This window comes from Eleutherodactylus coqui, chromosome 1 (assembly GCF_035609145.1).
Source record: "Eleutherodactylus coqui strain aEleCoq1 chromosome 1, aEleCoq1.hap1, whole genome shotgun sequence".
In the NCBI taxonomy this organism is placed as follows: domain Eukaryota; kingdom Metazoa; phylum Chordata; class Amphibia; order Anura; family Eleutherodactylidae; genus Eleutherodactylus; species Eleutherodactylus coqui.
In genome coordinates this window covers 48135651-48160990 of record NC_089837.1, presented here as the reverse complement: position 1 = coordinate 48160990, position 25340 = coordinate 48135651, and the positions used below count along the sequence as shown (strand labels likewise).

Sequence of the window (25340 nt, the reverse complement as noted above, 5' to 3'; positions counted from 1 at the left end):
GAACAGTTTAGGGTTATTTGTACTCTCTCTGGCATTAAGTCTCTCTGTCTCCACTTTTGCTGCTTTTATTTGAGTTTCACATATTTCATGTATTGTTTTCCCTTCTCAGTTTTTTGGTGTTTATTTGCCGCTTTCTTGTTTCAGTATTTTAAATGCTTTATTTTTGTTGTTTATTTCCCCTTTTACATCTTTATTGAGCCACATTGGCATTCTCCTACTCCTTTAACCCTTTTTTTCCTGTAAGACATGAAGTGCACACTGTAACTATTTAAGATGGTTTTAAAAATGTACCATTTACTGTTTGTACTTTTATTTTTGAGGACATCATCCCAGTCAATAAGGTTAAGGGCATCTCGGAATTAGTCAAACTTTTGCTTTCCAAGGTTTAGTATTTAGTAGCTCCCTGATAAAACTCCCTATTAAAAGACAGATGGAGGAGATGTATTATATGATGGTCACTATTTCCCAGGTGTCTCCTAACCTGCACCTTTGTTATTCTGTTGGGTCTGGTGGTTAATATTAAGTCCAAAATGGCTGTCCATCTAGCTGGATCCTGCACAAGTTGGGAAAGGTATTTATCGTTAGTTATTTACAGAATATTGCTTTCTTTATGAGATTCCCAGATTTCAGCTTCCCAGTTTAGATCTGGTTAGATAAAGTCCCCCATAAAAATTGCCTCATTGTGATTTACTGCTTCATTTATTTGCCTCAGTAATAGATTTTCAGTAGCTTCTGATATATCTGGTGGCCTATAGAAAACCCCTATGTGGATTTTACTATTTTTTTTCCTCCATGTATCTCTACCCATATAAAGTCTTGAGACATTATTACTTCCACTTTTTTGGTCAGGCTTCTAATATTAGTCACTATTATAGAGGTTTTTAGTTATTTTTTTTATATTAAGTTTATCCTTACTAACTGTTCTACCAGTTCTAACTGTACCAACCTGTCCCACCGTTCCACCCCTATTCTCATTACTTAGTCCCAAGTTACTCTCTACTCTATTTTTCTCTCTATCTCTGTGATTGCCCTCCTCCAAGACATTAGCTTAAACAGGCCTCCAACATTCTAGCCATCTTATCCCGATACAGCAGCACCCTCCTCATTGAGATGAAGCCCATCTCTACGACAGAACCTATAACCATCAAAGTCAGCCCAGTTCTGCAGGAACCCAAACAGCTTCTTCCTAAACCAACTCATGAGCCACAATGGGGTCTGTTCGGTTTTCGTCCAGCTGTCCAGCATTCTCGTGAGGAAATTATTGCGGCTATCAGCGATGGAGGCTCCAAATGGCAATTCTGGCTGTATTGTTAGCATAGTCTAAAATAATATTGTCTGTAATGCAACGTATAAGAAACAACGAGCACTGAACCTGGGCACTATGGTACATAACAGGACAATGGGTGAAATGACAGGATGTTCTCTTGGCATCAGCTGAATACTTGAGTAATTGTGTATTTTACATTTTGTTCTCCTATATTAATCAAGGGTTACATCAGTGGTAGAGTTGGAAAGACGATGGGTCATGAAGTTTACATCTGGACCTTCTCATAAACTGTCAGAGATCACTCCAATCTATTCATAGGTGTAATATTCAAGGTGCGGTCTAATCAGAACACAAGTCAGAATTGTACAATCACATAGTCATGGAATTTATTAAATCATTATTTTTATGAGTTGAGTTGAATAGAAAATTAAAGGCAACCCAAAGTACAGGAAATACACCCAAATATATTTTAAAACACCCAGCATTCTCTCCTGCCTATTCTGAATCAAATTGCAATAAGAACTGTGATATATACTAAGGCTGCCTGCCACCGCCGCGGAGCAGCAGCCAGCTGACGGATCTCCGCGGTGAGCTTATCTGACAGATAGGCTCACCACGGAGAATTGCGGCAATTCGCAGCATGCTGCGCTTTGCCGGCCGCAAGCGGAGAAACGCTACGGAAAGCTTTCACTGCGTTCTCCACGGCTGGATTATCGCCACAGGGAACGCAATGCAAAAGCGCCTGTGGACAGACAGCCTAAGAAATTTATAAGCATCCTGCAATCACTCCTCCCTTACTATAAGAAATATAAAAGCGTTGTCTACATGATCCAGATCATCGTTTACCTCCGATCACACCTGATATATATGTATAGAATCATTCTGAAAAAAAGGTGATTTAATAAATTTCTTTTTCGCAATTGCAACTTGCTGCACATTGTTGTTTCATAGCGTCCATGTTGCACAAATTCCTTTTCTTATACGTTTCACAGTTGCCTTTTGTTACTATGTTGTATTTTGTACAAGGATTAGCTGAAAGGAAAAAAAAAAAGTAAAATCACAACCTGTTTGCAGAGTTCTTTTACTTAATTACTTGGTAATTTCTGAAGCCAATTCCCCATTAGAAGAGCAGATTTTTCCTCTAAAATCAATCATACATCTCTTTTTAAAGGGGTTGGTCACTTTCAAAATATGCATATGCCTTACAGTAGGTGAGTTTCACACAGGCACATTGCAGGCACATCAATATGCCTGTAATATGGACAAGCGTTCCGGCCCGACCGCGGGTGTGCTGACCCAAACGCAGAGCATCATAGACATGGATGATACTCTGCATTGAGGTCAGTACATTCGAGAATGGGTCAGGGCACTCATCAACATTACTAGTGCATAATGCATCCGTAATATGCTGGTGTGAAACTGGCTGTGGAATTAAAACATGCTGATAACATACTTCTCCATCTAGGGTTGCCACCTGACCAGTAAACTACTGCCCAGGCTGATAATTGCCACTAGAGGCTGGTGCCAGTAAATATTTGTATTACTCGATAATTAGCTGTTGTAGGGTGCCCTATCCTTCGGCTAGGCAGCAATACCACAAGCAGCTGCTTTAACTCTATGAAGTCACTATTATTAATTGGAGTCACTGTTACTAGTTGAGGTCACAGACATGGCAAAAATACTTGGTGTGGTAGCAGAGGGGACACTATTACTAGTTAGGTCCACATTGGGGCACTATTACTATGTTGGGCTACAGAGGGTGCACTGTTTCTATAGTGTGATTACTGAAAGTTTAATTAGGGATTGCAGTAGGATAAAAAGAGTGGGCAGAGATGAGTAGTAGTGGAAGAAGTCTTCATGGTGGTCTGGGCCTAACAAGATATGGGAAAATGGACAACTGTAATCATTGAAGACATGGCCAAAGATCACTGGTGGTAACTGAACTGTAAACACCATCACTATATAGAGCTAGTATCTGACCATTTTTTAAAGGTGTACTAGAGCTAAAGCCCACTGTGTATATCATTTTTGGGTGGCCCAATTCAGTGTTTTTTTAAAGGTGGCAACAGCTAGTGCCCCAATATGCAGCATGTCTGTGGTTGGTGCCTTATTATGGGCCATCACCAGCAAGTGACATGTTCCATTTAATTACTCCTGCTTTTCCACCAGTCTTTAGTTTGCCTTGAAACTAAGAGTAATTATTCACCGCAAAGGATTATGGGTGATCTTTAAATAACATGAACCCTATAACAATTACTTGCTAATACAATAAGCATGAAAGCGATACATACAAATATACATGTGACATAGTTCTGTATGCGATTACTTACTGCACAGTTTATTTCTACAGTTGTTTGGGCATTGTCCACAAGATGATCCGGACTCATATGGAATGTTAACTGGAGCAACATTTCCCCTGAAACGGGAAAATGAATGTACATCAGTAAACGTCATTCTGACATGAGAGAGAGTAATTTGCCTTTGTTGCTAGTGAATGTTACATTGTCTATTAAAGTCTACTTGTCCTTTATAGAATCAGTAGTAGATGGGGATATATGGTAGGTATGCTATAAGGACGGGTGCAGTCCATCCGGTTCAGACGGTGGTTGTTAATCTATTCTTGCACCATACCACACATGAAAGGTAGTGGTGGGGGGTTCCAGCACATACAATGTGCCAAAAGCTGTCCCATAGCTATCAGCAGCAGGTATAACATACAGCGGACAGTATGCAGCAATGGCTAGAATCACTGCCATATTTTGCCTCAGTTTTCCTTATGGAATACGAAAGTGTGTACTGGCCTGACTGAAAATCTCCTGACCCAAACTTTAAGTATCATAGGAGCATGATTCCCAGCGTTTGGGTCAGGAGATCCATGGTCAGGCCAAGATACACTTCCGTATTCCATAAGGCCCCCTGTCCACGGCCAAGGTGGAATATCGCTAGCATACTCCCCCAACACTCCCTGTCCTTTCTACAGAGGGCTCATGTCAGTAACGAATTCAATGTGTTTCTTAAAAGATTCAAATCCACCAGACCCAAAACCCTGTTTGAAAAATTTGAATATGATAGGGCACCTAATTCCAAAAGAATTGCGATCATTCGCAAGAGATTTATCTCATCTCCACTATTCCTTAAGCCTTCATTTCTCTTTTCTTGGAAAAAGGAATTTAATGTAACGCTCTCTCCGGAGGACACCATGTATACTACTCCAGGAGAGTCACTATAAGCTTCTAGTTTGGTGGTGTAAAACCCCATAATGGCTATTTACATATAAATTAGACCTGTAGTACTATTGTCTCTAGCAGCACAGTGCTGGAGATGCGGCTCGGCTGAGGGCTCTTTCCTTCACATGTGGTGGGAATGCTCCATTATCACCGAATTTTGGAGAGATGCAGAAAGAGTGCTACCGTCCCTTACACCGGACATGACTATTACAGCGGCTATGATCTTTACTGAAACACAGGCTGATGGCATTCCTTCTAGATGCAGCGAAAGCCTTGATCCCTTTATATTGGTTTAGAAACTCCCCCCGTCCTTAAATCAATGGAAGGAGAAAGTCGATTTAATCTATAATTTAGAAGAACTATCAAGCTGGGCAAGGGGTGGACATGATGGATTTGTGGTAGTATAGCGCCCCTGGTGGACCCTGGATCAGAGACCCTAAGTGGTCTTGCTGCCATAGATAAAGCAGGCCAGGGAGTTGATTAGGGTGTGTAGTGTTTTACCTGATCTTACCCCTCCCAGGGACTTAGTGCCTTGCCCAGCTCCCCCTCTCTTTTACTTATCTCCTCTTTTGGACGCTGGGTAAGGAGACCTCGGACAAGGACGCGAAAATTGTTACACAAAGTAGGTTTTGCTTATAAAAGATCTAGTTTGCACTAACTAAATTATATGGATCACTTCCCATGCCCTCCTCCATTCCCCAACCCCCCCCCCATTCCTTCCTAACTTTCCTACCCCAAATTCCATCTTTCATTTTCCCCCCTTTTCATGATTGGTATTTTCATTATTAGTATTTATTTAGAAGCTCTAATTTAAGGGTATTCTTGTGTCTGCTTTTTTGGGAGTGTTTATATGCTCAATCTGAAAATTCGTAATAAAATATAATTTGAAAAAAAAAAAAAGAATCACTTGGATATGCAAAACCTTTATGGAGTTATTCTATGTTAAAGCAACACATGTCACATTTCCAAAATTTGGCCTCGTCATTAAGGCACAAACAGGCATGGTCACTAAGGAGTTAACTAACTTCATGCTGATGTCAAGGCACTAGCCATTTAAAGTATAACTAGTTTAATGCTGTTCCATGGGGGGGGGGGGGATTAATAATAAAAACTTGTGCTTTTTCAGAGTTTTTCTGCTGCTGGATTCTACAAAGTTCATGTGTTTCACAACCGAAGCTAAAGAGGATTCTGCATGTTTTCTCTGCACCAGATAGAATATACCCAGGTGTGAATAGGGTCTAATGTTGGTGAGCCGGTACAGTACCCTCTCTGGAATCAGAAGAGATGCAATACAGCATGAGAAGTATACCTTTATCATACTTACGCTGGGCACTGGTGGCACGCATACATCCATGTTCCTCCACAGTAAGTACAGTGACATCCTACCTTTGCTGAAAGATACCAGACCGTCTGAAAATCAATAGCAACATTTTATTCTGTTGTTGAATCAGAGAATTTCAGTAACTTTCATGTTATTAGTGATGAGCGAGCATGCTCGTCCGAGCTCGATGCTCGTTCGAGCATTAGCATACTCGAAGGTGCTTGTTACTCGAGCTAGCACCACGCGGGGCTCGAGAAAATGTCACCCTATCCTCCCCACATGTTTTGTGCCTTTTTTTAGCCAATAAACACGCAGGGAAAGCTTTGGCCCCTCCTGCTGTGCCGTGCCAACCCTGTGCACGTCTATAGTAGTGACTGGCTGGGCAGATCAGGTGACCTGCGAGCATAAAAACTCAGGTCACCTGATGCTCGCCTCACACGGATGCTGCATGAGCTGAGGGACAGAGCTGCTGCTAATCAGGGAGAGTGATAGAGTAGGGATTAGGTTGTGGTTAGGCAGGGATCCTTGCTCCAAGAACCCAACAGTCCTTTCTAGAACTACAACTCCTCTCATTGTGTGCACCAGCAGTTTGGCTGGCTGGGAGCAGTAGTGCGCACAAAGTATTCTCAAGCATCCCGGCTGTATACTGCATACTGTTACCGGTTTTATGCAATATACTGCTAGTGGTGTTCACAGAGTAGATCGGAGGTAACAAAACTTCTATTATTTTTCATTTGTTTTCTTTTTGGGGGGCTATATACCCCTGCATGTGTTCTGTCAAGCCACGCTATCTAACTTGACTGTACGCAGTTTAATTTTTTCTTTTTTTTGGGGGGGGGGGGGGGCATAAAGCATATGCTATATACCCATATGTGGGTCCTGTCAATCCACGCTATCTAACAAGACCATACGCTGTTTACAGTGTATATTTTGGGGTGCAAAGCATACGCTATATGCCCCTGTGTGGGTCCTGTTAATCCGCACTATAGAACAAGACTGTACACATTTTACACTGTCTATTTTTGGCTTAAAGTGTACGCAAAATACCCTTAGGGGCAAGGGTCGAGGACGAGGAAATGGACGTGGACATGGGCATGCAAATGAGAGTGTGGGTAGAGGCAAAGGTCCTGGGCAGGGTGAAACAGTGCCTGGTTAGGCCATTCTAATTTCTTCATAGTACATGCTGTCTTTCTCTGGAGCACTGGTTAACAAGCCCCTCGGGGGGGGGGGGGGGGGCAGGGGCTGGGACAGCTGATAGCTTGCCTGGTGGTGGACCGTGACTTGGATCCCATTAAGCAAGTACGAGCTGTCGCTAAATATCTGGGGGGGATTGGACAGCAATGCCAGCATGTAACATTGGCCCAGTGTGGTGCTTAACTAAGATGTGCCAGTGTGTGTGCCTTGCTGATTATGGTCTGGCCCAAGAAAAATTGTTAGGGGAGTGACCGCCATGCTCTTGCCCACAATTTGGCTTAACAGTGGGACCTGGGAGCCTCAGATGCAGCCATGCATGCTGCCCCTGCTGTTCCCTATCCATTTCTGTGGTGTTTCGATGACTTTCTGATGTTTTTAGGTGAATCACACAACCTCCCTTATGCGGAGCATCTGTCAGCTTAAAAAATGCTCGAGTTGCCCATTGACTTCAATTTGGTTTGTTACTCGAAACGAGCTCTCGAGCATCGCGAAAAGCTCAACTCGAGTAACGAGCACCCGAGCATTTTGGTGCTCGCTCATCTCTACATGTTATCGTTTTGACTCATTGAAAAGAAAAAAAAAAAACAGTAATGACTCTGTAAGCACTTGAGATGAACAGAACACATAATTATTCTTGACTCTACATGAATAGGGTTTAAACAGACGAACGTGTTTGCGCACGTGAAAATCAAGCCCACGGAACGTGGTAAATAGAGCCCACTGATTCGAATGGGTTATTTCTCATAAGCGTGTTTCCTGCACGTGAAAAAGGATAGGAGCTGCTATGTCTTTCTGCGTTTTACGCAGCAATCTGCCATAGAAGTCAATGGCAGGTTGAAAAAAAAAATCTAGAGGAAGGGTGCGACACTGCACAAAATTATGGAAAAGACGACAGCTGGACATTATTAATCTTTAATAGTCTTGGTACTTTACGGAAAAGGTGTGTCATGCGCCCGTGTAAGCTGGCCCTGTGAGCGCAAAAATTACAGTACTGTGTGCAGACATGTATGCAACAGCCGGATTATTACCATCCCCAAACCTCGTTCATGCACAAATATGCTCCTCAGCATGTTGTACTACACCCCTAGGCGGATTTCTCATGAGAAGCCTCTGTGATGCTCATTCTCATGGGGGGGGGGGGGGGGGTAGCTGCTTCTTATCTCCTCTCTCACATACCTTGGTCCAGGCACGGATATTTAATAAAGTCTGTGCTACTTGAGATTTAGGAATTACGTGTTTGGTTGCGGCATATAACTTAGAAATTTAAGATATGTTATTCATTAGAGTCATTACATACTAAGCCAATCGTGAGTTGTTATGATATTGGGGGCGTACATGCATCAATTCCACTATATCCCAACAGGGAAAGCCTTTTTGGTGCAGAGTGTTAAGGCAGTAGTATGTAGTCCTAAGCTCTTGCTCATGACCTGAAGGTTGCCAGTTCAATCCCAACTTGGTTCAGGTAGCTGGCTTAATGTCAAGTCATCCTTCCAAGGTCAGTAAAATGAGTACTCAGCTTGCTAGGGGGTAATAAATTACCTGAAAGTGCTGTGGATTAAAGGAGATGTCTCGAGGCAGGAGTGGATTTTTTTTTTATTGTCCAGTCCCCCTAATTAAGCACACATTACTAAGCCCCCCTGTAAATGACTTTTCTAGCTGGTTTGTACTTACCGTTCCAGCGTTTCAGCAACTTATAAAAATTTTCCCAAGATGGCCACCGGCTCTTTTCCCGTCGCTTGCTGTAGCCCGACGTGCGCGCTCCCGAGACGCTACCAGCTGTGTCTCTCTGACAACCAGCCGCCCCGCAGCCGCCGACCGGACCCCTGGAGTGAACATGGCCGACCAGTCACCCACCGCCAGGCAGCAGGTAACCGGCGCAGCCCCCCCCCGGCACAGCGGCAGCCCCCCCCATCGCAGCGGCAGCCCCCCCCCATCGCAGCGGCAGCCCCCCCATCGCAGCGGCAGCCCCCCCATCGCAGCGACAGCCCCTCCATCGCAGCGGCAGCCCCCCCCATCGCAGCGACAGCCCCCCCATCGCAGCGGCAGCCCCCCCCGGCGCAGCCCGCCCCCGGCGCAGCGGCAGCCCCCCCGGCCCATCACTTACCAGGACGGCGGGACAGCTGGAAGGCTTCTCGGGACAGCTGGGCGGCTCTGCACCTTCCTCTAACAGAGGATGGTACAGAATGGCCGCTCCAGCGCGCTCCCGAGCAGTGACAGCTCTTCTGCGCATGCGCAGAAGAGCTGTAGCGGCTAGCAGGCTGAAGCGGCTCGTGCTGAGAGCAGAAGACCGGACTGCGAAAGCGCGTCTAAAAAAGCAAGCTGCCAGCGAATTTAGACGGAACCATGGAGACGAGGACACTAGCAACGGAACAGGTAAGTGAATAACTTCTGTATGGCTCATAATTAATGCACGATGTATATTACAAAGTGCATTAATATGGCCATACAGAAGTGCTGAACCCCACTTGCTGCCGCGAGACATCCCCTTTAAGTTTGTGCTACACAAATAACAAGTTTTTATTTACATGGTGTCAGACTCAGATACATGGCATACATGCTACCGCTCATTATAACCAGTTTGGAGCAGGCAGTGAAGTACATGGAATATGAAATATTCCAATAACATGTGCAACAGATGTCACCTTTTTGTTCTAGCCTTAAAAGTTCTCTTTTAGCTCTTGTGAGTGGTAAATGGTCCTTGGACATAAAAAAAAGTTGTGCACCCAGTCATAAAACTGTTACCAAGTTAGTGGCCTCCTGACTCACACAACCTTATGGTCACGGCACATTACATGCCCAGTTCTCACACATGTAACATGCAGTGACCATACGCTCGTGTGAGTCAGGTATGCAGTACCAATCTTCCATAGGCTTGAACTGTGCCTCTCACACACTCTGCGAGAAATGCGCGTGCAAGCAAATTGCGGCATGCACATTCTTGGTGCGTTGGGATTATCAGCATGCAGTAAGTATGCATGACATTGTATACGAGCTGTGTGCTCGCGGGCCAGAGATATACGCTTGCAACAACTTACTCCCCTCTGAGAGCCCTAATAACAGAAGCGGTAGTATAAAGTGTATAACATCACTGTGAGCGGCTGGCTTATTATATATGTTTGCTATGGAAGCTATATGATACCTGAGTGTAATGTCCCGTTTCTTCTTTAGGGTCTTTCTTTTCCCCTGCGTAAGTAAAAAATTTTTGTTCATCGCAAAACGCAGTGATTGCCAGAGTCCAGTTAGGAGACGCGGTGTTCCTGTAGAGATTTTCACCGCAATAACATTCTAGAAAACAAAGGAGAAATCAAACATTCTCTTATCTGCAGATGTAGCAGAGCTGGTTTTGTTTTACTCATTTTCATTCGGTTTGTAGAGTTTTTAAGGGCTATTACTATCATTTGCTGTTATAGTATATCATTAGAAAATTCCCTTACATTATTATAAATATTTGCCCCCCCCCCCCCCCCCCCCAATCCCTGTGGCATCTTACCTATACAGTAATGCTCCAGGTCACCCTAAATGCAAGAAACTACAGTATGGCCCCGTGCCATTGAATTGGGCTTTGCTGCAGTTCAAAGCATAGCGCGTGACCGGGGATGGCCTAAGGGCTCCTTCACACTGGCGAACACCATATCGCTGGTCAAAAATCTAACCCTTTCTTATCTGGATCCTGGCTTCCACACTACTAACATGACTCTATGACTTCATCTACTACCAATACTACTCTACTACTAGAACTAATACTACTTTTAGTACTGTAATAGTACTACAACTTCTACTACAAATACTGCTATTTCGGCTACCACATCTACTACTACTGCTACTACTACTACTATCATTAAATCCTACTGTCAAAGTCCTAAATTAAGCCCTAGCTGCAGGGGAAAAAAAGAATACATCCCCTTAAAAGCGCTTTCTCTACATGCCCCAACACAGTTCTTCAACATCTTTTCTGGCCGGGTATTGAAAAATCCACGCCTCCTGGAAGCGATGCCTCCGATTGCCAGAGCGCTATCAAATCCAAATAAGCATAACCGACAGCACAAATGGAAAATACCCTTGCAAGGGGAGGTTTTCTGATGCTGCACCGCCACCAATGGAAGACAAACGTCTTTCTCCCTTTAAAAGCCAGAGCGCTGTGACATTTAGCCAATCAGAGCCAGTGCTGGATGAACCAATCACAGCCATTCACTAAGTGCTGGCTCTGATTGGCTAAGCATCACAGCGCTCAGCCAATCAGAGGCAACGCTTCCAGGAGACGGGGATTTTTCAATACCTGGCCAGACAAGATGATGGAGAACAGCGTCGGGGATCAGGGAGAAGACATGGCGAAGCCGGACAGCGCATCTAAGGTAATGTATTCTTTTTTTTTTTCGCAGCTAGGGCTTAGTTTAGGGCTTTGACAGTAGGATATCCTACTGTCAAAGTTGCATCTCATTGGACGAGATGTATTGTGCTGTCTCACAATGCCGCAGGCTAAAAAACATCATTCGTGTGGAAGAACCCATAGGAACGCATGGGCTCCACAAACATGCGATTTGTAGCAATGTTGCAGAGCAGCACAATTGCTCGGTAAAGTCGCCTGGTGGATGCGGCCTAAAGCAAATGAGAAGATAATGTAGCTCTTTAGCTAATCTGCTGTAGAATGGATCTAGTACAACTGCATACAAAATGCCTATGGACCACCCTATTGTGCTCCACAAGACTCTATATGTTCCGTTACAACTTCTTATTTGTAACACTGGTGGAGCACGTCACATTTCTTTTATTCCTTGACTCTATGTAGAATTCTACAGGTTCCATATTCCAGATCCTACAGATCTGCAGAATGGCCATCTACACAGTATGAAGCTTTAGTGTTTAACCCTTTCCAATCCACTGCGCGACGTCTAAAGACATTCTGATTGAAGGCTGTACAGCTTCCAATGTCGGAAGACATCCGGCAGGGTATTCTTACTGTAGACTACTGGCCGCTCTGTTGTCAGGGGCCTCTCCAGCATGTCACATACTGCAGTACTGGCTCTAGCCAGCAGGTGTCGCCATTGTATAAGGGCAGAAAGAGAAAACCCCCTAGGAAACCCTGAATCCAAAATTGGATTGCAAAGGGTTAATACATTACTAAATGAGCCCCCCCAAAATGAAGCCCCCTTTAAGAAAATACATCCAGATGCAGAGTGGGTTGGAAGATGAGGTTAAAAATACAGTCACATATATTGTAGAAAAGAAAGATATACTAAATACATAAATCCTTAGGTTTAGCAGTAAAGTAACAATGTGACCTTCAGATTTGCTTACCAGATATTTTCCTTTGCTCTCTGTCAACATGTTCAAATTTACATCGCTCGGACGACTTTTTAGCAGTTTCTGCAGCTTCGGTACTCCAGACCTAGTGAATAAAATAACACTCAGATAATGTACTGTTTACATTGGTCCGCACTGGACAACGTTGCATTTCGACAGTGATTATACTTAGTAGTGAAAGGGACAAATTAGTGAAGGAGCAGCCCCCCCAAACAGCTGATTGAGTCTTGGCCCCTCACCAATCTAATATTTTAAAGCATTTAAAGAACACACGAACCAAGAAAAAAAAAAAAAAAGCTTGGCACCCGGCGTCCCACATACAAGAATGCTCGAGTCTCCCATTGTAATCAATGGGGTTCTTTACTTGAGTAGAGCTCTTGAATTTTCCGAAAAGCTCGACTCGAATAACGGGGACCCGAGCATTTGGGTGCTCGCTCATCTCTAGTCCTTACCGCTTCCAACATGTTGGTCGCAGATGGATTGACGGTTCTTCGGCATTCGTTGATCAGATCAAGAATATATTGCTGTACGGCGAGATTGGTTGTGTCTATCATAGCTAAGTCTTTAGAAGTCTGAAAGAGTCACAATATATAGTTATAACATGGAGTGTTTACAATATTGCTTGTTCATATAGTTTATGCAATATAGAGTCGGTCTGGGAGACCATAGGGCATGGAAACATTTATGTGATATGAGTGTACAGCTTTGTAATTAAAGGGTTTGTCCAGGACTATGGGCATTTTTCTATTAATGACCTATCCTGAGGCTAGGTCAACAATAGATGATCAACAGGGTTCCACCTCTTTGAATCCCTGTGAATCAGATGTTTGCCAAGCTGCTTTATTATGGCACTGGGCTGATTTCTGCAGGAAGCAAACAACTCTGTTCTCACTGTAGTGGTCAGGCTTGTTATGGCAGGTCTTTCACTTTGATGGGAACTTTGTCTGCAATACTAATCCTGGCCACTGCAGGGGGAGCAGAGCTGTTTGCTTCCTGCAAAAATCAGTTCAGTGCAGTAATAGAGCAGCTTGCCAAACAGCTGATCAGCAGGGATCCCAGGCCCCTACCAATCTGATAGCCATTAATTTTGTAGAGCTGGAATAGCTATTATGGGGTTTACCAAAATTAACTTTAATGACCTATCCATAGGACAGATGATAAAAGTCTGATCCTGGGGTTCTCACGATTTAAGAAAGGGGGTCCTTTGCCCCACTCTCTTCTTCATTGCAGATTCTTTCCAGTCTTTTACACTGGAAAGAGAAGTGCAGAATATAAAATACATAAAAGTTGCATCCATACAGTTCCTCCATAATAGTGCCAGTCACACAGTGTCCCCGACACAGTTCCAGCTACTCACTGTACTCCACAACACTGCTAGCCGCTTCTTGCGTAGCAGTGCCAGCTATTCAGTTTTATCCACAGTTCTGCCAGTCACACTGTATCCTCTGTAACAGTGCCAGCCACACCATGTCCTCTGTAACAGTGCCAGGCACAACAAGTCATTTGTAACAGTGCCAGCTGCACCATGTCATTTGTAACAGTGCCAGGCACATTACAGTGCCAGTTACGAAGTGTCCCATTAAAGTTCCAGTCACACAGTGTCCCATAATAGTGCCAGTCACACAGTGTCCTCCATATCGATGCCAACCATTGTGCCCCCAATGCCAGCCATGCAGCTTCCAATTAGAGCAGTGGATAACCCAGCATAACTGCAACCCAGCAGACAGTAAGGTAAGTATAAGATTAATTTCAACATGTTAAAGCATCACATATTATTAATTCACGTATTTTTTTTATTTTTTTTTTCCTTAATTTTAATCAAGTAAGGAAAAAAGAAAAGAATGAAAACTTGTTATATCAAAAAGTAATTAAAGGGGTTTTCCGGGAGAATACATCATCAATAGTTGATTGGCTATGGTTCATTGCTTAGGACCCTTAGGCTGCATTCACATGAACGTATATCGGCTCGGTTTTCATGCCGAGCCGATATACGTGGTCCTCATCTGCGGGGGGGGGGGGGGGGGTAGGATGGAAGAGCCAGGAGCAGGCACTGAGCTAAGTCTCTGCACCGACCTGTGTAGTGGCTGGCGCTTGTAACTGCAGGCACGGCTCGTGTTGATTTCATTGACAGCCATGCTTGCAGTTACAAGCGCCGTCCACTACACAGAAGTCGGAATGGAGACATCTGTTGCTTGTGCTCCGCCCTCTGCGTTATTGCAGCTCAGCTGTCCTCGATCGCACAATCAGCTGATCGGTCGGGGTCCCGAGCGATTAACCCCGGCCGATCAACAATGATGACCTATCCTGAGGATAGTCATCAATAGTATTCTCCCTGGAAAACCCCTTTAATTTCTACATACTAAATCTTCTATAAGTGAATTGTATTACATAATACTGTGTTGGTTTTATTACATCTATCATGCTGCTGTCACATCTGCCCTCGGGGTTCTGTTTTCTTGTACGAGTTGGTCTCATGATGGAACCGAATGGCACCAAGCGGACCCATTAACCATAATGGGGTCCATTCAATTCCCACGCAGCTGCAAAACCGCTAAATGGAGGTTACAGCACAAATGTGATCTCGGCCTTAATTAATTCATTTTTTATGAAAGAAAACAAGTTTCTATCAATATTATTAGAATACTATAAAATAACGAGGTCCTACTTTAGCTTTTTTTATTGCAGTTTTTCTGTTCTGACATGGGAACAGAAAAGCAAAGAAAACGTCTTGGTTTTCAAGCCCATAGAAATATATTGAAGCACAGGTCTTCAGTTTCTGTATTTTCCATCTCTCTTCTGTTTTCTACACTGGATCCAAAGTGCAGACTGCTGTGTCTTTGTTTCCAGTTTCAGAATATCAATGCTTTTAGTACATTGCCTTCAATGTTAGGCAGATGGAACTTGAAGACAATCCATTTTTTCACTCCTTGTGTGGGGCTGCCTCCTCAGTGAACAGGGCTCAGGGGTTAGTGCTGCTGCCTGGCAATGGTGAGGTTCAATCTCATCAAGGGCAACTGCAGCTTTGAAGAACTCTTAGGCTGGGTTCACACCGGATGAAATTCCAGCGGAATTCTTGCGGATTGGCCGCACCAAAAATCTACAAGAGTTCCGTTGGAAAACCGCAGCTGCGGGTTTTGGAGTGGTTTCGCCGCCTGCATTTCCATTGCAGCCATCTCTTCCCATAGAGAGGAGAGAGGCCGCTGCGGAAAAAAAAAAATTCCTGCTGCGTCTTTAATTTCTGTGGCTATTTCCGCACAGTTTGGCTGCAGCATCTGGACGAGATTTTTGCAAAGTCTTGTCCACTTTTCTGGCTAATCCCGGTATTAGGAGCTGCATGCAGAATTTCTGTGCGGACAATCCGCATGGACATTCCGCAGTAAATCCATCCCGTGTGAACCTAGCCTAAAAGTATCACCCTTGTAACTCCATCAAGGCACCAGCAGCAGCACTAACAACTTGAATCCCATACTTGTTCTTTTGTTGTTTGAGAAATAGAAGCGAAAGAAGAAGAAAGACAAAGAGGGCATAAAAAGCCCATACAGACATCACCCGGGGTCAGATGTGAACCTACAATTCCAGCACAGCAAGGCAGTAGGGCTAACAACTGAGCCACCATGCTTGCGAAAAATAAACAGAAGGAGAACATACAACCTCCAGCAGGTGTTGTCCATAGTCAGACATGAACCAAAAATTGCAATGTAACAAGCCAACAATGTTAACTACTGGGTTTTTTGCCTTCCTCTGCATCAACAAGGGGGAAAGGTGGGGGTGGGGGGGGGGGTTGAAAACAGGCCGAACTGGATAGACATTTGTCTTTTTTCTGCATAGCATACTATGCTACTATGTTCTTCCTTCTTCCTCCTGAGAAGAAGGAGAAGGAGAACAAGAAGAAGGAGAATAAGATCTTCTTATTCCTCTATTCCTCCTTCCCCTTCACCAGCTCCTCTGTTGGAGAATGAAGAAGAAGATGAAGAAATAAAATGCTTGGTGGCTTAGGCTGAATGCAGACGGGGGGAAATTCCGCAGCAGGATTTCCCACAAAATTTCCGCCCATGCCCACTGCCATAGGATTGCATTAGATAATGCAATCCTATGCAGAGAGCCGCGATTTGACCGCGTGAAAACTTGCACGGTAAACAAATCGCAGCGTGTCCTTTTTCTGTGTGAGGCTCGCACAGAAAAGTCACTGGTGATGCGTCGGGTCTGCTCTGTGCATGTGGTAGCTGAGCAGCAGCCGGCACATAGCCGAGCAGTGTGAGACGCCAGGAGGAGGTAAGCTGCAGTGGTCACTGCAGGGGCACAGCTCGCATCCCGCTGCGATAATTCTCACAGCAGGATCCGACCCGGCCATCTGCAGGAGGCATCAGTCCTTACCACTGCTTCCTTGCTCTGCTAGGCTCAAATTTGACCATAGGCAAGATCTGCATGTTTTCTAAGTTCTCTTTGTGTTTCTTGTTCTTATCCTTCTCCAGAGAAAAAGGAAGGAAGAACAAGCATGTTAGCTCTGGAGCTGCAGGTACAAATCTGATCTCTATTTTGGCTTTTATGTTCTTTCTTCTTGCTCTTCTATTTTTCTGACAACAAAAGAACAATCATGGTGGCTCAGATGTTAGCACTACCGCCTGGCAGGTTCAGATCTAATCAGGGGTAATGGCTGTGTGGAGTTTTTCAAAGTTGATGTTGATGAGAATTGAACCTAGGACCCCAGATTCACAATACAATAGTGCTAATTACTGAGCCATTAGGAAATTTTAAATGCTGAAAAACGGATTTAAGTTGAAGGCATTAAAGACTTTCCATTCCCCTTCTGGTTTTAACGCTAGTGTGATGTAGATGTATAAGTGTTACAAACTTATAATAAACACATCTCATACATATTTGTTACTTTGTCTCAGGGTAACAAAAATAAAGACAGAGCACCATCTAGTGACTAAACAAGTGTATTGCAGGCTCTCACACAGTAATTATAGAATTAGGATTATCAATTTATAAACATTATTAATCCATTTGATACAAATGTTTTTCTTCTTTTAAACATATAGGGAATTTTCATTTTAGAATTAATTTGATCAAATAATGAAATAAGGATTGTTATCTGAATCCATGTCTTATCTATAATGACTCTTTTCCCCCTTGAGCTATGGCTAGAAACATTTTGTATTAACTATATAGATATGTGGGCATCTTCATAAAGTTTTTTATATACAGTATATTGTATATTAATCTCTATATACGTGATTGTGCAGGGGAGTGGGGATCTGGTCTTCTGATCTGCTGTACTGCTTCACCTGCCCACTACTATTTTAATGTTCATGTGCTCTTCCATATTAATATGGCCAGATGAAGTCACCAGTCCATGGCTGATGTTTAAACCGGTTGGAATAAAGTGTTTTATACTGACCTTACTGTCTCCTGGGTCTGCGTCATGCTGGGTTCCTATAACATGACCTGTTGGTGGTCCCTGAGAACTGGAGTTGGGGACCCCTGCTCTAGCCAATACACAGAGCTGATTAACAGGTGTAGCCATATGGGGGACAGAGGTTCCAGCTACACTCCAGTGCGTCAGTGCGTCTGAAGCCCAGTAATATAAATGCCATATGGTAGATGGCGGGTCAGGTTACACATTTTGAATTAGAGTCCAGACGAGCATATGTGCAAATACACTAACTAAGCGCAATGTATTTGCATAGTGAACGAGGTTGGTTTGTGTGCATGCGCATAGTATTGTGCGTTGTTGCGCGTGCAGAGCTGACATTTATATGCAGACGCGATGCACCCCGTCCTGATATTAAAAGGCTATTTAGCCTAATGAGGTCCAAATATGGACTAATAAACCCTCCAATATAGCCCCCTGTGCTACAAAACTGCCCCTTGTGGTTCCCCACTAGTAACCCCACCTATACTGACCCCTGTGGTAACCCACTAGTAACCCCACCTACACTGACCCTTGTGGTAACCCACTAGTAACCCCTCCAATACTGCCGCTGTGGTAACCCACTAGTAACCCCACCTACACTGACCCCTGTGGTAACCCACTAGTAACCCCACCTACACTGACCCTTGTGGTAACCCACTAGTAACCCCACCTACACTGACCCCTGTGGTAACCCACTAGTAACCCCACCTACACTGACCCCTGTGGTAACCCACTAGTAACCCCACCTACACTGACCCCTGTGGTAACCCACTAGTAACCCCACCTACACTGACCCTTGTGGTAACCCACTAGTAACCCCACCTACACTGACCCTTGTGGTAACCCACTAGTAACTCCACCTACACTGACCCTTGTAGTAACCCACTAGTAACCCCTCCAATACTGCCGCTGTGGTAACCCACTAGTAACCCCGCCAATACTGCCGCTGTAGTAACCCACTAGTAACCCCTCCAATACTGCCGCTGTGGTAACCCACTAGTAATCACTCCATTTCTGCCCCCTGTGGTAACCCACTAGTAATCACTCCATTTCTGCCCCCTGTGGTAACCCTCTAGGAACCCCTCCAATGCTGCACACTGTGGTAACCCTCTAGTAATGGAGACCCCTCCAATACTGTGGGTCTTCCCGCAATGTTTTACCCATTTTGTAACTATACGCTCTGCCGGCAGACCGCTTAAGGGTGTGTATGGCACTGCGCATGTCTGCAACTCACGCACACACGGACATGACCCGCGTGACACTGCTTTATTTATTTCCCACTCTGGTTCAGAGCAGAACGCATATGAAGACGTTGCCATACACAATGTATTGCGTACGAAAAGAGTATCATGCCGTATATACAATTGTATAGGGCTCAGGCTGCGTGGCACACAGAGAAACAGAGCATGCTGCGATGCATTTATCTTGTGTATCGATACACAGTGCATGGATCAATGAAAACCTATTGACTTTGACTCCATTCACCACATATTACGCGCCCGGGCAACGTACGCATACAACGCAGTGAAAACACGGTCATGGTCATGAACCCTAAGACTCCTGAATGACAAAGAATGTTTTCACAGCAGATCATTACTAGGACACGTGAGCTATGGATTTACCTGTGCAGCACAGAACAGAAACAGGGACGACCAGCACAGTACGGAAAGCCACATGTTTATCTGTAATGGAGTTTTTGATAAAAGAAATTATTTTGTACACAGATGATAGAATTATACATTTTTGATCGTATAAAAAGAAGAATACCCCACTAGTAAAGGTGACCCCACCAATACTGCCCCCTATAGTAACCCAATAGTAACAGTGACCCCTCCAATACTGCCCCCTATGGTAACCCACTAGTAAAGGTGACCCCACCAATACTGCCCCCTATAGTAACCCAATAGTAACAGTGACCCCTCCAATACTGCCCCCTATGGTAACCCACTAGTAAAGGTGACCCCTGCAATACTGCCCCCTATGGTAACCCACTAGTAAAGGTGATCCCTCCAATACTGCCCCCTGTGGAAACCCAATACTAACACTTCCTATACTGCCCTCTGTGGAACCCACTAGTAACCCCTACAATGCGGCCCCATGTAGTAACCCACTAGTAATGGAGACCCCTCCAATACAACTCCCTGTGGTAACCCACTAGTAACCCCTACTATACTGCCCCCTGTGGTAACCCTCTAGGAACCCCTACAATGCTGCGCACTGTGATAACCCTCTAGTAACGGAGATCCCTCCAATAGCACCCCCAGTAGTAACTTACTAGAAACCCCTACAATATTAGCCCCTGCGGTACCCCATAAGTAACAATGGCCCCTCCAATACTGCCCCCTGTGGTGACCCACTAGTAACCCCTCCAATACAGCCCCCTGTGCTACCCCACTAGTACCGGTGACATCTACAAAACTGCCCCCTGTGGTTCCCCACTAGTAACCCCACCTACACTGACCCCTGTGGTAACCCACTAGTAACCCCACCTACACTGACCCCTGTGGTAACCCACTAGTAACCTCTCCAATACTGCCTTCTGTGGTACCCCACTAGTAACCCCTACAATACTACCACCTGTGCTACCGCACCAGTAATAGTGACCCCTTTAATACTGTGCATTGTGGCAACCCACTAGTAACCTATCCAATACAGCCCCCTATGGTACATCACTAGTAATGGTGACCTCTCCAAAACTGCCACCTTTGGTACCCCACTAGTAACCCCTCCTATACTGCCCCCTGTGATAACCCACTAGTAACGGTGACCCCTCCAAAACTGCCCCTTGTAGAAACCCACTAGTAACCCGTCCAATACAGCCCCCTGTGCTACCCCACTAGTACCGGTGACATCTACAAAACTGCCCCCTGTGGTTCCCCACTAGTAACCCCACCTACACTGACCCCTGTGGCAACCCACTAGTAACCCCTCCTATACAGCCCCCTATGGTACATCACTAATATTGGTGACCACTCCAAAAATGCCACCTTTGGTACCCCACCAGTAACCCCTCCTATACTGCCACCTGTGGTACCCCACTAGTAACCCCTCCTATACTGCCCCCTGTGATAGCCCACTAGTAACAGTGACTTCTACAATACTGCTCCCTGTAGAAACCCACTAGTATCAGTGACATCTACAAAACTGCCCCCTGTGGTTCCCCACTAGTAACCCCACCTACACTGACCCCTGTGCTAACCCACTGGTAACCTCTCCAATACTGCCTCCTGTGCTACCCCACTAGTAATAGTGACCGCTTCAATACTGTGCATTGTGGCAACCCACTAGTAACCCCTCCAATACAGCCCCCTATGGTACATCACTAGTAATGGTGACCTCTCTAAAACTGCCACCTGTGGTACCCCACTAGTAACCACTCCTATACTGCCCCCTGTGATAACCCACTAGTAACAGTGACTTCTACAATACTGCTCCCTGTAGAAACCCACTAGTATCAGTGACATCTACAAAACTGCCCCCTGTGGTTCCCCACTAGTAACCCCACCTACACTGACCCCTGTGCTAACCCACTGGTAACCTCTCCAATACTGCCTCCTGTGCTACCCCACTAGTAATAGTGACCGCTTCAATACTGTGCATTGTGGCAACCCACTAGTAACCCCTCCAATACAGCCCCCTATGGTACATCACTAGTAATGGTGACCTCTCTAAAACTGCCACCTGTGGTACCCCACTAGTAACCACTCCTATACTGCCCCCTGTGATAACCCACTAGTAACAGTGACTTCTACAATACTGCTCCCTGTTGTAACATACTAGTAACCCCTCCTATACTGCCCTTGTGGTACCCCACTAGTAACCCCTCCTATAGTGCCACATGTGGTACCCCACTAGTAACCCCACCAATACAGCCCCCTGTGCTACCCCACTAGTACCGGTGACATCTACAAAATTGCCCCCTGTGGTTCCCCATCAGTAACCCCACCTACACTGACCCCTGTGGTAACCCACTAGTAACCCCTCCAATACAGCCCCCTATGGTACATCACTAGTAATGGTGACCTCTCCAAAACTGCCACCGTTGGTACCCCACCAGTAACCCCTCCTATACTGCCACCTGTGGTACCCCACTAGTGACCCCTCCTATACTGCCCCCTGTGATAACCCACTAGTAACAGTGACTTCTACAATACTGCTCCCTGTAGAAACCTACTAGTAACCTCTCCACTGCTGACCCCTGTAGTACCCCACTAGTAACAGTGACCGCTCCAATACTGCCCCCTATTGTAACCCACTATTAATCTATTCTATACTGCCCCTGTTGTACCCCATTAGTATTGGTGACATGTTCAATACTGCAACCTGTGGTAACGCACTAGTAACCGCTACATTACTGCCCCTTGTGGTACCCCACTAGTAATGGTGACCCCTCCAAGACTGCCCACTAGTAACATCTCCAATACTGCCCCCTGTGGTGCCCCACTAGCAACGGTGACCCCTGTAATACTTCCTCCTGTGGTACCTCACTAATACCCCATCTATACTGCACCCTGTTTTAACCCACTAGTAACCCCTCTAATACTGCCCCCTGTGGTAGCCCACTAGTAACATCTCCAATACTGCCCCCTGTGGTCCCCCACTAGTAACGGTAACCCCTGTAATACTTCCAGCTGTGGTACCTTACTAGCAACCCCTCCTATACTGTGTCTTGTGTTAACCCACTAGTACCCCCTCTAATACTGCCCCCTGTGGTAGCCCACTAGTAGCCCCTCCATTTCTGTCTCTTGTAGTAGCCCCCTTATAACAATCACCCCTCCATTACCACCCCCTGTTGTAACCCACTGGCATCACCTTCTATACTTCTCCCTTTGGTACCTCACTAGTAAAGGTGACCTGTCTATCACTGCCCCCTGTGGTAACCCACTAGTAGTCCCCCAATACTGCCCCCAGTGATGCCTCACTAGTAATGGTTACCCCTCTTATTATTGCCCCTTGTGGTACCTCACTAGTAACCCCTGCTATACTGTCTCCTGTGGTAGCCCACTAAGAACCCCTCTAATACTGCCCCCTGTGGTATCCCATTAGTAGCCCCTCCAATACTGCCTCCTGTGCTACCCAACTAGTAATAGTGACCCCTCCAGTACTGCCCCCTGTGGTAACCCACTAGTAACCTCTATTATACTACGCCCTGTGGTAACCCACTAGTAGCCCCTCCAATGCTGACCCCTGTTGTAACCCACTAGTTTCCCCTCCTATAGTGCGGTACCCAAATATAAACAGTACCCCCTCCAATACTTCCCCCTTTGGTAACCCACTAGTAATGGTGACCCCTCCAATACTCCCCCTGTTGTACCCTACTAGTAACCCCTCCTATACTGCCTTCTTGGTACATCACTAGTAATGAGGACCCCTTAATAACTGCCCACTGTGTTACCCCACTGGTAATAGTGACCCAATTAGAGTATGTACCATGTATAACCCCCTTCTGCTTCCTATCACTGACCAGTTACTTACCCCCTTGCACACAATCTCACCCAGACCAAGCATTCTCATTTTATATACCAACCTTTTATGTGGGTTACAAAAAAGCAAAACAAAATCTCCTAGTTTTCTCTCTTACTTGGATTATCTTTACACATTGATACACAAGATATCATCTTATAACACAATACCTAATGCTGTAATTCCATGTATTACACAGAGTTCTGTATGCTAGTACAATAACACACAATACATAATAAGCTTATACATGCAGCGTACCTTTATCCGTATACTCTACCTCTAGCCTGGCTCAGGGGGGGGATGTCTCAGCACGGTAACTGAATCTTGTGCCTGTACTTATAGGAGGCATTAATTATATATTAATTGTCATTTCAACGTGACAATCACTGAGCCAACTGGGGTTTTCAAGGGCCACAAGCCAATAATGACGGATTTTGTGGTGTTGTGCAAAAATGCCTATGGGTGCTGATTAAGATCTCTGGTTAGAAACTTCCAATTGTTGATTGTCTGTATAGTAAATATTATTGTATCGAGAGAGACTCAATCCATTTTATATGACAACAGCAATCTATTCATAATAAGGTGATATTCCAATACCGGCCTCATCCACTTATGCAACTATTATTCACATGGGCGACTGCGTTCAGAACAAGAACTAATAAAATTCCATGAGAGATTCAATGCATTCCACCCCACCATAAAGCTGACATTAAGCTACTCGTATAACGAAATCAACTTTTTGGACACCACCATAAAGATTTCAAACAACTCAATACAGATATCCCTATACCGAAAACCGATTGATCGGCCCACATACCTCAGATGGGACAGTTTCCATCCTAAACACATCAAAAAGTCCATCATCTACAGGCAGGCCATCAGATACAACCGGATCTGCTCCAACCCAACAGACAGAGAGGAACATCTATATCATCTTAAAAGGACATTTATAAATCAGGGCTACCATCCAACCTCAATTGATGACCCAATCACCAGAGCCACCAGGATACCCAGAAATCAACTACTCCAATACAAGGAGAAGGAAAGAAACAGTTGTGTGCCTCTAGTAGTGACCTACAATCCACAACTAGAGGTACTAAGGAAAACCGCAAGAAAACTCCACCATACCTTACACAAGGATGACCATCTGAAAACCATATTCCCGGACCCTCCCCTTCTGTGTTTCAGGCAATCCCCTGTGTGCCCTCTGACACACAAAAAGGAACATATCCCTGTAATGTAAGGAGCTGTAAGACCTGCTCACATATACTGACTGCGGACAGGATACGGATCCCCAACACACAGCAGGACTGTAAGATCCTGGGGACATTCACATGTTCCACATCCAATGTTGTGTACCTGATCCGGTGCAGTGAATGTCCTGTTGGGGGTCTTTATGTCGGAGAAACAGGGCAAAGACTGAAAGCCAGGATGAGATCTCATCGCCACACGAGTAATCACAGAAAGAGAGAATTACCTGTAGCGGAGCACTTCTCTAACCATGGACATGACATAGGAGATATGAGAGTTTTGATATTGAAGGGTGGTTTCAAGTCGCAAAACCACAAAAGAATTGGGGAATATAAATTGATAACAACTTTTGACACACTGAATACTGGGTTAAATTATTCCCCAGGATTTATGCGTGAATGGGAAGTGTGAGACATTTATTGCACAGATAAGAGTGCTGGCCTGTTGAAAAATCCCCATCCACAGTAATTCAGAGACCATAAATTTATAATCCCTTACCAGTGTCTAGTTAAAAATGTCTGTGTATCTCTTGTAGAATTCCTGGCCTGACGACCCCCCAACAGTAATTTAGGGACCATAAAACTTTCACTCCGCTATCAGTGCCTAGACAAAAAAAGTTGGTTTTCCACTGCAGAATTCCTTTTAAGTGTGAACCAACCACATTCATGTCTGTGCCTTGTCATAAGTATGTATGTTATAATAAAGTGTGTATAAATATCCATGCCTCTTCATATCTAATCCATTTTTGGCCTGAAGAAGAGCCCTGCGTTGGTTCACAAGCTCGCTATTACATCATGTCTTTTTGTTGGCCATTAAAAGGTATCATATGTACACGATTACATGATTTCTCCTGCTGGGAACAATCACATTTTGCTCTACTCGCTAACACGGTACCAAACC

The 25340-nt window shown here is 44.9% G+C and overlaps 1 protein-coding gene and 1 long non-coding RNA gene across 2 annotated transcripts; both read right to left on the bottom strand.

The window, feature by feature from the left end:
* Nucleotides 1–1628: 1628 nt before the first annotated feature.
* On the bottom strand, nt 1629–12461 carry LOC136616099 (cysteine-rich venom protein kaouthin-2-like). Its single transcript, XM_066594199.1, has 6 exons — nt 12447–12461; nt 12305–12395; nt 10149–10294; nt 5819–5904; nt 3598–3683; nt 1629–2299 (listed from the first exon to the last, which is right to left on the bottom strand). The coding sequence occupies exons 1-6, from the start codon at nt 12459–12461 to the stop codon at nt 2166–2168; spliced, it is 558 nt and encodes a 185-aa protein (XP_066450296.1). The 3' UTR covers nt 1629–2165.
* Nucleotides 12462–12752: 291 nt separating this feature from the next.
* LOC136620529 (uncharacterized) lies at nt 12753–23529 on the bottom strand. Its single transcript, XR_010791153.1, has 3 exons — nt 23467–23529; nt 19349–19408; nt 12753–12882 (listed from the first exon to the last, which is right to left on the bottom strand). It is a non-coding gene; the product is annotated as an uncharacterized lncRNA (long non-coding RNA).
* Between the last annotated feature and the right edge of the window lie 1811 nt (nt 23530–25340).